At 43.4% G+C, this 16,146-nt stretch overlaps 1 protein-coding gene across 2 annotated transcripts in view; it reads left to right on the top strand.

The window, feature by feature from the left end:
• Nucleotides 1-16,146, top strand: part of igf2bp2a (insulin-like growth factor 2 mRNA binding protein 2a) — a 43,756-nt gene that overhangs the window by 12,744 nt on the left and 14,866 nt on the right. For both annotated transcript variants that reach the window (XM_079276388.1, XM_079276389.1), the window contains exon 3: nt 15,984-16,032. In XM_079276388.1, coding sequence (XP_079132514.1) covers nt 15,984-16,032 — 49 coding nt within the window. The remainder of the gene's footprint in view (nt 1-15,983; nt 16,033-16,146) is intronic.

Genomic DNA, 16,146 nt, shown 5'->3' on the forward strand with positions numbered 1-16,146 from the left:
CTCTGGGTCTAAACTTGCTCTTCCGGAGTGGGTTTGGGACTTAAGATTTCGTTTGAACCTAATTCTCTTTTTAGAGTGAAATGTCTTCTGATGCCATGACTCATGATTTTCTGGATCAACGCGTTCTATGTCGTTCGCAAGAGACTCAAGCTGATGGATAGGCAGACCCTGCGCGCAGAGAGGGCCTGGATCATCAGAGTGGTCTGAATTAGCACAGTCGTTTAAGACGACATAACGGTGAGGACGACTAACCTCTCGACGTGTGGGGGAGGGGCTCCGTTTCAGGTGCATGCATGGACTACACGGGATGTTTTGTTCACCTGTGGATGTGGGTTTGGAACCACTAATGCCACTCGGGGCCTGGGAGTGGTCCCGCCTCCTTCTGTCAGAACACGTGGTGGGGGTGAGACACCTGGATTAAGCACGCGAGCAGACTGGGGTGCTCGGTCGCTGTCCTTGGTGGTGTGATGAAGAACTACACCACTAGTCACTGCTAAGCTCCTAGCAGTGGTCTTCAAGGTGACTGTAGCGGCTTGTCCACTCAGTCGAGCCTCATCAAGCCTTTGGGGCAGGACTTGTCTGACTATGTCAGGGAGGAGGTCTATCATGGGGTTGGGGATTGCGACAGCAATACTTACCTGACCCCCCTGAGGTTCTTCATGCCAGGTCTTAGTGCTTCTCTGAGAAGCCTGGAGTTGTGCACTCAGGGTGTTACTCTCTAAAACTTTAGAGGTTTTCGCTTTGGGGACCATGATGAGCTTAATAGCTCTTCTGCAGCTGGTCCAGCTCTGTTCGAGCGACCCGGGCTTCTTGTGGCAGGGCAGTTGTGTCCTGCTGCACAACATGGTAGCAACTGAGGGGGCCAGCAACTGCATCTTGTAATACCGGGTTGTCTGACTCCTGTTGAGCTTCATGCTCCTAAACTGGGTTTCTGGTTGCACGTTTTACTTTTAGTAAGTGGGGACACCCAGTGGTGTTATTTACTTAATGTGAGCAAGGGATTGTTACGGTTATTAACGGGTGCACAGTGAACTGCCAACACATGCATGCAAACGTCATGACGCTGACTGATGAATTGCCGTCCCTGTCAGGTTAAATGAAGCACACGCTGACACAAATCCAATTAAAATTGAGGAGTGCCCCTATATAGCAGAGCACGAACCTGATTAAAAAACAACAACGGCAACAGCACTGATCTTCTGCTCACCAGGATTTTAAATATTTGATGCCGATGCAGCAATGCATGAGTTCTTGTTGGAGGGTTGCAAAAGTGGTCTTGGAGGGTCTTGTAAGATGCCCCCCCCCCCCCCATGTTTACTGAACCTCAACATGCTCATTATGTGCATATTCAGGTGATTTCCTTTGTCAGTTGATGCTGAATTCCACAAGATGCAGCTGTAGTTTGCCTCCTCGCTCCAGGGAGAGTCACACTCTTTACACTGCAGCATTTGGCGCTCGTCTTCCCTCCATCCTCCTCCTCCTCCTCCTTTTCCCTGCATGCGCATGTTTGGTGTCAGCGTACCGTGTCTTGTGAACCACCTAGAGTGCGTGCGCCGTCTCTCACCGCCTCCTTCCAGCGCCACAATGTCACAGCTCCCCTGGCACATCGTGGCAGTGCAGAATGAAGCCGGCTGTGTGCTAGCATGACCGCGTGTAAATAGCGTAGCCTACAACTCTACGTTGTGTACTGTAAACTGAATGTGAGCCACCCTATCAGATAGAGTAACCGAGACAGGCAGTTTATTCTTAGGAGAGTCGTATTACCACAAGAGGCATTCTTTGACAACAGTAGACGTGTGTGTGTGTGTGTGTGCGTGTGTGTCCATGCCATGATGTGTAATGCATAATGTGTGTGTTTGTACAGTGCCTCTGTGTTCCTGCCATTCCCCTGAGTGGGAGGCATCAGTTCATTTCGGAGATGGTTGCTCAGATGGTTTTGTTTTAAGTGGTGTGAGAAGTGACTCCAGGCATGCCGGTTTCCGGACGCTTGACGTTGCGGGAGAATAAATTACAGAGACATAGAATGTTTGATGTCAAAGAGACAGTGGTGTGGACGTGGAGACGCTGAAGATGATGCATTAAATATGCTACACTTAAAGAATATTAACAGTTAACAGGACTTGTGTTTGTTCTCCCCGTTTCAAGTTTAGTTGTTGCACCCTTTAATGGATGCCCAGCCACCTCAGGCATTTGAAGAGCATTTACAGTATTGCTGCTTCCTCCCCATCACCGCACATCATCAAAGCTGGCGCATCCCCTACGCTCAAGGCACATGTTTCACAACCCAGGTCCACACGCACACGGGCTCGGATTTGATCACAAAATGTCTGTCCAAATAACAGAAATGCCACCAGATAAAACGCAGCTTTTCATAACACTGCCTATTGCTTTTCAGAGCAGTTGTGCTGTGGCTGTCTTATGGAATGAGCGGCCAGGTTTTCAGGTCAGCCCTCACTCCTAATAGCCCCTTTAAGTTAGACACGGTGTTTGTTAAAGAGGGGAACCAGCCCGTAAATGCTTGCAGATTTGTTTTGGTGTTTCTGTGCGAAGGAGAGTCGCAAGCTGGAAATAGTTGTTGAATTAGTGGACTGCACCCTTAAATATCCTTTCAAGCAAAACATAGACCGTCTCGAATTGTTATTAATCCTTTGATGTTGAGCCCCAGGTGGTACCCTGACATGTGCTTTGTTTTTGACCTTACTGTGCTTGTGTATCGTTGCATTCATGTTGTTGTATTTTGTCTAAAAATCAAAACCTAGAAGACAGACAATAAACAAACGTAACCCGTCACGGATGCTGCAGCTTTTGTGAGTTAAAGAATGGCTCCGGCTCGCCAGGCATTTACTGAGTGCCTTATAGTCACACATATACAAGAGGCACCAACAACAAACCTTCCCCTCAGGCTTTCTCTACAATCGCCAATAATTCTCCCTCGCCTTCTCCGTCTCACTTTAAATGCTGCCCACACAACACACAACAGGCATTTCCACCAGCTCTTCTCTGCAGTGGAGCTCAGGTTTCCTAACTTAAGATATCGACGTCAACTCAGGATCTTTACTCAAGTATTTATCGCATATTGATCAGGGCTTGAAACCCTGTGAGTTTCTCCGATAATTTAATGAGTCTATATTACATTCCCACACAGCATACAGGCGTCCTCCAAACTTGTCATCAAAACACACACACACACACACACACACAGCTCTTTGTCTGAACCATCCTCAGCATCAACTTCCTATAAAGCCCACTGCTTCATTTCAGAGAGTAGGTCAGGATTTGTAGCCATTTTAGCTGCAGGATTAAAGTCAGACAGGGTTAATGCCACTTCAGCCACTTGTGAGTCACGTGACATAAGATGATTCAAGGTTTTGGGAGGAGCACTACGTGTGTAATTAATGTATCGGAGGCCCTTATCCATTTGACTCCACTCGTAGTAGAGCTGGTCACCCATAATCAATAAAAACGGCTCTTTTACAGTGAGGAAAACAGTGGCGTGTTGTTTTTCCACCCTCTGCAGTCAGTAAATATAATCCAGTCGCTCTAATGCAGCTGTTCTTGATGCAATTTTAACCTTAAACCAGTTTGTGCTGTCCTCCCAACAAGTGCGACCTATATAGATAATCCCACCGCTTTGTTAATCTCTTGATGATTTATCGGGTTAAACGGCACTTTATTTACTTTACTACACTTCACTTGTGTAAAATCACTGCTACACTGCAATTTATTGAATCTCTTTATCTGGTCTCATCTATCGCAGGTTCTGTTTTCCTTTACTTGCGATTGTAAACTGATAAATACATAGATAACTGTTGATGTATGGTTGATTTATTTTGTTTTTCAGATTAATTATTAATAACCACCAGGTCTCTATATTTATTAGGAGTGCTGAAGAATTCGAATAAATATTTCAGGACTGCACCTCAACTTTTCATTACCAATTTGTCGGTTATTTTCCTGTATAAATCATTCATTATTTGGCTTGTCAAATCTCAGAAAATGAGCCTGTTTGAGATTTAAATACATTTCTAAATACATAATTACAAACATAAAAAGGCTAAAACAACTGTAACACACTCCATAAGAGTATTGGCTATATGATCCAATAAAATAAATAAAGTAAAGAAAATGGTATTTTTAACAGTGGTATTATTTTAGATCTTTTAGAACTTAAATTATCAAAAGCGAACACACAGCTATAATTAAACTCATGCTCCATTACATGCCTGTGTCAGCCGGTGCCACCCGGCCTGGCACCGGTCCTCGACCCTGTGTTTGAGAAACACGGTCTGTGTTTCGCTGTTTCCGAAAGCTCTGTTCTGCCGCTGTTTGGAGAGCGAGGACTCCTCGGTGACAGCAGCAGTGACTGGCAGGGCTGTTTTGAAAAAATGCTGCTTATTGACCAGGTTTGTCACTGTTTCTGATCCTCAGAGGATGAATCTTCAGTCACCTCCCGCTAGCTGCTTCACACGCTTTCCCTCACTCTGTGAGAAGCTCCCCGCAGGCAGGGGGAGGAGAAAAGAGCAGAGGTAGTGCGTTCATTAAAGCTCGCTCTCCAGAGGGAGCTGGAGGGAGTAGTGAGACGGGCAGAGAGAGGGACGCCGAGAGACAGACTGGAGACTTGCCGGAGACAGGGAGGAAAGCAGGCAGGGAAACAGTTTGAGGGCTTTCGTAATGTTGAGTGGTGTGCATGAGCTATTGATCCTGGTTAACCCTGCCGGGACCTGCACCTATGGCAGACGGGCTCACCCTCCCGGCTACTAGGGGTGGGGGAAAAAATCGATACAGCATAGTATCGCGATATTTTGCGTGGCGATATTGTATCGATACACGGATGCAAAGTATTGATCTTTTATTATATAAACTATGAAAATATATATTTTTATTTTTTAGAAAAATCAAATCAATTACTTTTTCATTCCACTAGATGGTGCTGAGTTGTTTTCTGGTGAGGTCAGCAAAGGTCCCGGGTCAGTGTGATTGGTGGGAAGTTGGTCAAAACAAAGACAGAGACATCTGGCATCACAACGGGGTTAAATCTGCCAACAGTAGCCGGGTCATGGGGAGAGTGCAGCGCATAACTGGCTCTCTGCCCTCGACGTCCACGCATCGCAAGTTATACTGAGTTATATAATTCTTATATCCTACTTATATAAGTTATAGTTCATATACTGAGTCCACACGTTTGTATTTAGTTAAGTTGGACTATGTAGTAATACAAACTGTTCAGTTTGTCAGGTGCATGCAACATTTATGACATTGTTGGTCAGTCTGTCTTGCTTGACAATCCTATTCTGCTGCAATAAAAATGATTGAAGTGAGATGAACAGACTGAAAACTTTATCTTATTCGATAAAACATGTTGACACAGTTTTCCTTTGGGGACATCATTTGGAATTGAAAAAAGTAATAAATTGCAATATAGGCCTATGTTATTGCAATACTCAGAATATCGCAGTATCGTGATAATATCGCAGTACCGTGATAATATCGCAGTATCGTGATAATATCGCAATATCGTGATAATATCGCAGTATCGTGATAATATCGCAGTATTGTGATAATATCGCAGTATCGTGAGTAATATAGCATCGTGACCTAAGTATCGTGATAATATCGCATCGTGACCTAAGTATCGTGATAATATCGCATCGTGACCTAAGTATCGTGATAATATCATATCGTGATAATATCGTATCGTGACCTAAGTATCGTGATAATATTGCACCGTGACCTAAGTATCGTGATAATATCGCATCGTGACCTAAGTATCGTGATAATATCATATCGTGATAATATCGTATCGTGACCTAAGTATCGTGATAATATTGCATCGTGACCTAAGTATCGTGATAATATCGCATCGTGACCTAAGTATCGTGATAATATCGCATCGTGACCTAAGTATCGTGATAATATCGCATCGTGACCTAAGTATCGTGATAATATCGCATCGTGACCTAAGTATCGTGATAATATCGCATCGTGACCTAAGTATCGTGATAATATCGCATCGTGACCTAAGTATCGTGATAATATCGCATCGTGACCTAAGTATCGTGATAATATCGCACCGTGACCTAAGTATCGTGATAATATCGCATCGTGACCTAAGTATCGTGATAATATCGCATCGTGGCCTAAGTATCGTGATAATATCGCATCGTGGCCTAAGTATCGTGATAATATCGCATCGTGACCTAAGTATCGTGATAATATCGCACCGTGACCTAAGTATCGTGATAATATCGCATCGTGACCCAAGTATCGTGATAATATCGCACCGTGACCTAAGTATCGTGATAATATCGCATCGTGACATAAGTATCGTGATAATATCGCATCGTGACCTAAGTATCGTGATAATATCGCATCGTGACCTAAGTACCGTGATAATATCGCATCGTGACCTAAGTATCGTGATAATATCGCATCGTGACCTAAGTACCGTGATAATATCGCATCGTGACCTAAGTATCGTGATAATATCGCATCGTGACCTAAGTATCGTGATAATATCGCATCGTGACCTAAGTATCGTGATAATATCGCACCGTGACCTAAGTATCGTGATAATATTGCATCGTGACCTAAGTATCGTGATAATATCGCACCGTGACCTAAGTATCGTGATAATATCGCATCGTGACATAAGTATCGTGATAATATCGCATCGTGACCTAAGTACCGTGATAATATCGCACCGTGACCTAAGTATCGTGATAATATCGCATCGTGACATAAGTATCGTGATAATATCGCATCGTGACCTAAGTATCGTGATAATATCGCATCGTGACCTAAGTACCGTGATAATATCGCATCGTGACCTAAGTATCGTGATAATATCGCATCGTGACCTAAGTACCGTGATAATATCGCATCGTGACCTAAGTATCGTGATAATATCGCATCGTGACCTAAGTATCGTGATAATATCGCATCGTGACCTAAGTATCGTGATAATATCGCACCGTGACCTAAGTATCGTGATAATATTGCATCGTGACCTAAGTATCGTGATAATATCGCACCGTGACCTAAGTATCGTGATAATATAGCATCGTGACCTAAGTATCGTGATAATATCGCATCGTGACCTATGTATCGTGATAATATCGCACCGTGACCTAAGTATCGTGATAATATCGTATCGCGGGATCTCTGGTGATTCCCACCCCTCCCGGCTACAGTATAATACCTCATGGTCGGCAGATTAAAGGATGAGACCTAAGGAGCAAGCCGCACAACTCAACTTAAAGCAACAGAAGCAGCCATGAGGAGCAGCTAACAGCGGACCCACACTGCACCGACGCAGTATGAGCTGGTATTCAGCGGTCAGTAGCTCTTAGCACGGAGGTGTGTGAGAGCGACACAGAAAATACATCAGTGTGTGTGTGTGTGTAGGCACACACCGGTCAGCTGTACATTAGTGTGTGTGTGTGTGTGTGTGTGTGTGTGTGTGTGTGTGATTGCGTGTCAGCTGTGTCCCTGCGTGCTCGCTGCGTGCCTGTCAGTGACAGTGCTGACCTCGTGCTTTGTGACGGGGGACCCAGAGGAGTCCTCAGTTAGTGAAGTAGCAATGTGGAGGAGCAGGCGAGCGTTTGATGTGCGCAGGACAGGACAGAGCAGCGTGCCACATGACTGCAAGTCCTCGTGAATCATCTCTCTGCTTGTTTGTTTATTTATTTATTCAGTCTGACGCTTGTGGCTCAGTGGCAAGGGAAGTGGTTTTAGCACCAGTGAATTGAACTAAATGCTGTAATTGCAGCTCGTTGAATGATGTTTGCTGCATTGTGCATGGTTAGCAGGAATTACCTCTGAACAGGAATGCACATAATGTTTCCTGTTCATCACATTTATATGTTTTAGGTGTTTCTTTTTGAGGGCTGTTGGAAGGTTGGTTGTTGGTATATGTGTGCGTGTGTGGTAACTATTTTTAAAGTCCCCTTCCACTCAAATATGTATTTTGCTTATTGTTTCTTCACTTGGATATTTGACCTTAATTGTACAGAATGATTTATGTGCAGTTTGACATACGAAGGTTGTTTTCACACCTTGAATGTGAGTTATGTGGGAGCATTCTATTTGTGGGGTATAATATGTATCTACCTGTGCATGTACATATCTGTCACCCTCTACTGTTATTTAAAATGTTTGTTTCTGCTGAGAAACTTTATTTGAAATTTCGGCAAGTGCCTTTTGTTGTGCCTTGTTTTGTCTTGTTTGTGTATTGTGGAAAAGCCAATAAAAAACATTTCTCAAAAAAAAAAATGTGAGTTACGTACAAGCATGTTGTTGTTTTTTAATATCACAGCTAGTTTGGAAACCGATCACGATCCAATATGATGCTTAAAACACGCTTGCTTGATGTGGAAACCTCCGGCGCACTTACACTGAGAATGGGCTTTTGTGGACTCTTGTGTGCAGCAATTCAACTTTGAAACGAACAATGTTTGCATATTCATAGTTTCTGGATTTTTCACCGAGCGAGAAGGATTTGATTTATATCAGCCATACTGAGGGGCGGCAGCTGCTGTGTTGGAGCAAACCATTTTCAGTTACATAGAAATGCATTTTGATGCAGTGATAGGCACATGGAACACTTTAAAAATTAAAATACTCATTTCACAGGCTTAGTAGGCGTGACAGGAGAACATTTGTTTTGTGTCAGCTGCCCCCCCCCGTGGCATTTTAGCACTGACTGGAAATATATTTGTTGTGATTACACCTGAGGACTGGACATAATTTCATATCTGCAGCAGCAGCAGTATGCAAATGTAATTTTGACACTTCAAGATAAAATAAGTTAGAGAATAGTTTGTTTTCTTCGTTTCTTTATGACATTATCTGCATATCTTTGAGCTGACGTGTCGTGAAAATCAGCGTCTACAAACGATTATTTTGACACATGCAGTTAACAATGATAAAATACTGTCGGAATCAGAGTAAAACATTTTGTCATGCTGGTAGATCTCAAACATGATTGTCTTGCTTCACCTGGGTCATTGAAAATCTGTTGAGTCACTTGTAATTATCTCCATCATGCGACACTGAATCATTCCCTGTTACAAAATATTAATCGACTTGAAATTTCCCTGCGTACCAATGAACTTTGTACCACACGAGATGGATGAAGCAACGACGTGGAGTCTCTCCATCTACATCTTTCTATGAAGCAGCCGAGTGAGCGTCAGCGGGAAGGCCGTGGCTTCCGTTAGACCTCCATGTGCCTCCCTGCCTCGGTGCCACAGAGAAAAACTAATGTGTGACGAGAAACAGGCAGCCAGGTGAGCCTGCTGAATTCTGATGAGTTCTCACCCGCTGAGGGCTGGAAGGGGAAACAGAAGCAGGCACCTGAGCGCTATACACGCTGAGACGAGATGGTTAGCGGCACCGTGGAGCGGCAGCTTTGTTCATTCTGCAGTATCGGTGTGAAAAATGTGTGGTTGGGGAACAATGAAGAAGAGAAGATACAATGGCTGTTGTCTTAGTGAGATGATGGGGCGGGGATCCTTGATGAATGCCTGGAGGAATGAAAGGATTTAATGAGAATGAAGGAAGCTGTCACCGGGAACAATTTTTACTACTTTGTAAATATCAGTACAGTCGATGTATTCTTTTAGATGAGCCTATTTTAGCCTATTTGTTTTGTCTCAAGGGTATCTCTGCAATTTGAAGGAGCAGTGTGAAGGATTACGGGGGATTTATTGGCAGAAATATAATATAATATTCAGAACTCTGTATAATCACCTGAAACTAACAATCTTTGTGTTTGTGATACCTTAGAATGAGTAGTTTCTATCTAGATACAGAGCGGGTCCTTGGAAGTCCGCCACGTTGCACCGCTTCTGCAGTAGCCCAGAACGGACAAACCAAACACTGTTCTCTAGAGAGGGCTTTTACCGTCTTTATGTCACCTGGAGGCCACCGTAGTTCTCTGACGTGCTTGGAAAAGGAGGCGTGAGCATAGGGGTATTCAGTTGGAGGCGATCTGCAGCTTTACCACCAGATGCCACTAAATCTTACACACTGCTCCTTTAAAGAGAAATAAGCAATTTTCTGTCTCTGAAGATTCTCATTCACCCTTAAATACAAATATGATGTGATATGTTTCATCAAAATAGTTTGCTGCATCTCTCTTTCTTTCTGTTTCGGCCTAATAATTGTTTCACACTATGTTTATTGTAAGTATGACAATTATAATGATACTCGACTCACTGGCAAGCAAAGACTGCAAAAGTCTTCTACTGTACAATTCTTCAGGTGAACACGGTTAAGGGTTGTGCCATGGGTTGGTGCCTTCATCACCAGCAGAGCTTTTACCAAAGTTGAATACATTGTGGAGTCTCAGCAGCTGATATTGCTTTGCCAACGACTGTTTCCAAGGTCAAGAATGAACATTCAATCTCTATTTCAGTCCTGAGGGTAAATTATTTAAAACATAGTTAATGGACCATCTGTATGGGGTGGCATGGCTCAGACAGAAGAGCGGTCATCAAGTAATCAGAAGGTTCCTGCTTCGACCGCCGGCTCCCCCAGAGTTCCTGAAGCACTATTGAAACCCAGGTTACTAATAGTTTACTGTTGGAATTGTTATTTTCCGAATGATTCCCACATACCAAATGTTATGCACCTTTACATACAGCCTATGGTAACATGTGAGCTAAGGAATCGCTTCAGGGTGTGTTTGTCCTCCCGGAGGACAAAAAGCAACACATCTTTGTGGCTGAAGGACAATAGCAATGCATAGACACTTCTCGCATACAAATCCTGTTATCTATGCTCCACAACAATTGGATGGGCCGAAGAGAAGTGCTTATAGGAGCATCACAAAAGAAATGGCCCGAGCTCTGTCTTAATCCAACAACCCGAGTGGGACACAGTGGGAGTGCCGCCGGAGTTTGAAAAGAGGAGCAGAGGGACAGTATGGGTCTTCTGAATATTGCTGACTTGTTGCTTTCTCTCTGAGATTTCAGTTGTGCTTAAGAGCGCTTAAGAGCTTAAGGGTCAAAGCTAGAAATTGGGTTAATTCAGATTAGACGAGTCTGTGGTTGGTGTATAAAGACCACCAGGCTATTTGACCAAAACCACTCAATCTGACCCATATAAGATAGTGCTGTTTCACGTCTAGACTGGGTATAAATGAAACCTTTTATCAGTGCTTGTTGCCGTAAGATGTAAAGGAATAAGAAGTATTCGTCAGTGTTGAGCTTTAAGTCTTTACAGTGCTGATGAGGTGAGAGCTCACATACATGCACATGTAGCTGTAAATGCAGCTGATTGTCAGACGATCACATTATACTGCACTCAGCACGGAAACGTTGGACCGCCACACATAAAAGAGGCAGACACATTAGTGTTGCTTGGACAGTGCATGTTACAGGATTTGTAATATGATCATATAATAGGTGCATAATCGCATGCCTCCAGTGTGATTTATGACCACGGACGTTTTCATTTCCTATTTTACCTTCACATATGGCCGTGATGAATGCCAGATCATCTTTCAGTTTGAACATCAATTATCTTGCGTGTGATATTGAGTCTTTCATCGGACTGTTTCGGGACGGATGCGGACTTCATTTGTCTGTCGTCAAATGTGGCTTTTAGCAAGAGCAAACCGCTTTGGCGACATCGCTCGCCATTTTACCACCAGGAATGAATAATCTCGTTAAGCATTAAGCAGCAAATATGTGGCTGGTGTGAAACAACGGCGAGGCAGGTTTTAATTAGAGGCTTTTGCAGTGTCAGTGGGTGAGAGCGTTGACAGCTAAATGGAAAACAGGAGAAAGGAAAATGACAGTTAAATGGAGAAAAAGCATCGTCGGTCCATGGCTCCATGTAGAAACAATTAGGTGTGAGCTTTCTATCGGAGGTGACTGTGTGCGTGTGCAGAAGTGTTTGTGAGGCAGTGTGCTCTGGACAGCGCTCGCAGACTGAAAGACTATTTAGGATGCCTTTTTTATTCATCCAGAGATAGAGCTTCCCCGCTGGGAACAGGACAGCGTGCCTTATGAGCCGATGTGCGACAGCATGGGTACATCCGCACAGAGCAGGGAGGGAAACGTAAACAAGGCTTTTAAAGGCCTCATTAGACCGAATTCTTGAGCGGAGAAGGAAATGTTTAATCATTCACTCCTGGTAGTTTCTGTTAAAAAAAGAAGAAAAGATTTTTCCCTCAATCAAGGAACTATAGAAGGTATCAGAAAAAGTGCTCTGACTTTTTTTGTGATGTAAAGATGTAAGTGATCGAAAGATGTAAGTGACTTAGAGTTTTAGGGGGCTTTAATAGCAATTTTGTACTGTTAATACCGACTGAGATTTTTTCCCTTTCACTATCACAGAAGGAAAAATGTGATGAATCACAAATAATAAATCAAGCGAGCAGCAGGGTTATTTTCTCACAGACTTCTATACAATCGGACTTCTTTTTGCAACCAGAGGAGTCGATCTCAACTGAAAGAATGCAAGGTTAAGGCAGATTTTAAATGCTGGACTTTTAGTTGGTTTTATAATGTTGCTACTTCAATTCAAGTAAAATATCTCAATACATCTTCTGCTGCTGGATGTATACGTGTAGGTCACATTATAACAACTTGTCATTTGTGGTAGTTTGTAGTCTACATTTAATTAGATCATATCTCCCAAAACCTCACAGTATTTTGCAAATACGTCCTATATTTTAGATTGTGTTCTGTTTTATGTCTATCATTCGTTGTGGGATTTTTCCCCAGACTGTCCTTAGCTGTTGACGTCTCATCCCACCACTTTTCTTTGCCTCCACCAAAGATGGTTTCAAAGGCAGACACATGCTTTTTACTCAATGATCTCTGTCCACATGTAGCCATGTGACTCATGTACGATGGACTCCCGTTGTAGATGATGTGAAAATGATTCAAAACTCTTGAAGTTGCTAATTCTATCAGGTCATATGAATACGGAGAGGTCACTGTTCCTTACTACAGGGCTGCAGCTATAGCGATTCATTTACTCACTGATTAATCAGCTGTTCATTTACTTGCTTAATTGTTTGAAGAACACATTAGAGCACAGTGAAAAAAGGGCGTCACAATATCCTAAAGCCCAAAGTGCTTCGTCAATTCGATTGCCGGTCGTTGACCTATTGCTGTGAGGCGACGGGGCTTACTTTGTCTTAATGTGTGTAATGTTCATCAAAAGGCAAAAGTAAAAAAACTGCAGAAAACAAAAGTTTAGAAAAATAGTTTTTCAATGTATAATTCAGCACTTATCTCACTCACATCCGATGTTTATTTTTAGGAACACTGCAAAATTCTGGCGAGGGATGAATACCCTCTTTCTCACCGCTCTGTCCACCCGCCCTCTCAGAGGTTAAATTCCTATTATGCATGTGTGTGTATTAGTACATACGCGTGTTCGCACTCACAGTTTCTTACCTCATGCAGGTGGGCGCAGTAAATATTAGCTTTTCAAATGAACATGGCCGCCCTCAGATATATAAAGGCTGAACTTGAGAGGCTTTCTCTTTCTCTTTTTTCTCTTGGCAGTCTGCTCCAAACCAACAGAAGACGGCTTGGTCACATTCAACACACATTAACTAACCGTTGACTTCAATCTTCTACTGCAGCTCATTTTGGACTTTGGGAAAGGAGGAGCTGAGAAACGGCGCTGGGTTCACCTTTAATGCAAACAGACAGATATTCGCAGAAGCCCGCTGCTTCATATAATGCCATCGGGTTATTCCCGGATTATAAAGCAACACACATAACCTGAGGACAGTCGATGTCTGTAGCTAGACCTAAACACGGCAGACACACAATAGTATATTTTGCAGGGTGGCATGGGCCTCTCCCTACCCTGGAGTCAGACTGATAGAAAGCAGTGATCCTATGGTTAGCCAGCGGCCACAGGCATGCAGAAAATGAGACCTTGAAGAACTGTCGGGAGACACTGTCACTTTTTCCGAGAAATGTCCATTCGGGGAGCTAGCCCTGCATATTTCAGGATGAGAGACGAGCGAGTGGCCTTTAAACATTTTCAAGCCACAGAGAAGAAACTAAAGGCACAAAGGTCTTGCTGATAGCTAGATAGATAGATAGATGAGACAATATTGATAAAAGAAAACCTCCCACAGTTTTTTCCTCCAGGAGTTGGCCTCCCCTGACAGCGAAACCTCTCACATTCTTTCAGAGCACGGAGGAGGTCGTCACTGTGCTGCGGTTCAACGTCTATCGTCTAACATTACATCAATTGGAAAATCAATTAGCAAAAACACAATAGGCAGCTGAGCCCTAAGGTTCCACACGGCTATTTAAGCAGAGGATGCTGAATGAGAGGATCTTTTAGTTTCTTTATTGGGCGGCTCGCGGAGGCCGGAGTTTGGGGCTGTTTTGAGGTTTGGAGTTGGCCGAACGCTTTTCAGCTGTTGGCTGCTTTTGGACAGCAGGAGGTTGTTTACTACGTTAACTAAAAGGTGATGTGCTTTTGTGGTACAGGCTGATTTGTATTGGTTTACCCTTGTTTGGATACCGGTTGCCAAGAGAGATCGTTCATCGAGCCACTCGCTTTAAACCACCATCAGTGACAGAAGGCGTGCAGGACACCGCAAACGCAGGGAGCAGTTTTTGTTTTATGTCCGCTGTTAATTTTTGTTGTCGGACACACATGACAGAGGAAAAAACAGATGGAACTCATTTTTCCCTCTATTTTATTCATGGAGAGTTATTAATATGAATGCGATTTATATGATAAATTGAACATTTTACACTGTTTGTGTCCACTTTTTTGTCATTGCTTACCTTCTAATCAATGAGAGCAGTCTATTCTGTTACTCGATGTTTTAACAATAGTTCAGTTGGATGGTTAGTTTAGTTTAGGAGAGGAGAGAAGAGGGCTCTCCTAAATCCATGTGGCTGTGTTTCGCTGAGTTTCTTTTTTTTCCCTCGAGTAGCACAATCAGAAAGAGTCATCCATTCATGTCCAGCTGCCCAGACGTATACGGAGAGAAAGATGCAACGCCTAGATAGAGAAATGTGTCTTAGTGTGTGAGCACATGCATTCAATGCAGAGCGAAGATGCAGGAATGAACGAAGTGTTTTCTGCTTGCGTCCGTGCGTCTTTGTCTCCGGTAGAGAATCCTGCTGAACTTAGATCGACCTCTTTTATATCATTTTTTAGGAACCTTTCCTCCTCCACTTTATTTCTGTACTCTGTGCCTCCTAATTGTCCTTAAATTATGTTTTGGGGGGGATACGGTTGCTCAGCAGTGTGGCTTTTTCTCCCCCAGCCTCTCTTCTTAAATCAGCAGCTCTCATTGCGGAGCTGGACTCTCTCACGTTAATGTAGCTGTTAACAGCCTGTGGTCAGCAGGCGGTTCGTGTGGCTGTGCTGTTTGAGCCGACACGCTCACGAGAGAGAGTGGAAGCCTGTGTGGCTACAAAAATGACCGCCCAGAGAGGGACGCTGTTGCATCTGTACGTCCATATTCCTGCCTTCTGACCGACGTGTTTTGATAAAGAACTAATAGATGCAGAAATGTACGGTTATTTTTTCTCCAATAATCTCTAACATATTATGCTTCATCATTCTTCTTGTATTAATTACAGCCATTTTCATTCAAATCTGCTTTTTCACGTCTTTTGTGTCACTTCAACGTCGCGTAGTGAGAGTGTTCAGAACTTGTAGGAGAGTCACTAGCTGCAGTCTAATACACATCTTCACCTACAAACCTACATATCGTTCAGCAGCTCTACGACATTCTTTTGATTCATGACCCTGTCTGATGAGCTGTGGGTGTTTTACACAGCAAAGATGACACCGACTGTTAGTGCACAGCTTTGACTCTGCATTACGTCCCTGCTTCTCAGCTGTTCAATGTCCACACTGTTCATGAGTTTGGCTTTTCTGTACCCAACACAACAGATAACTGTAACTCCCAAGTGTGTGCGTGTGTGTGTGGTTCAGGTCTGTTAAATCCACTCCGTCTGTGTCTCTCATCTCTGCAGGAGTCGGAAGATCCAGATCCGGAACATTCCCCCTCATCTACAGTGGGAGGTCAGTTGTTTGTTTGTTTGTGTGTGTGTGTGTGAGAGTGATGCAGTGAAGCACCAGGTAGCACATAAACTGGTCTCCCAACCATGAGTCACCAGCTTTTATACTTTGTTATCC

The sequence above is a fragment of the Melanostigma gelatinosum genome (genome assembly GCF_949748355.1).
Source record: "Melanostigma gelatinosum genome assembly, chromosome: 10".
NCBI classification, from domain to species: Eukaryota; Metazoa; Chordata; class Actinopteri; order Perciformes; family Zoarcidae; genus Melanostigma; species Melanostigma gelatinosum.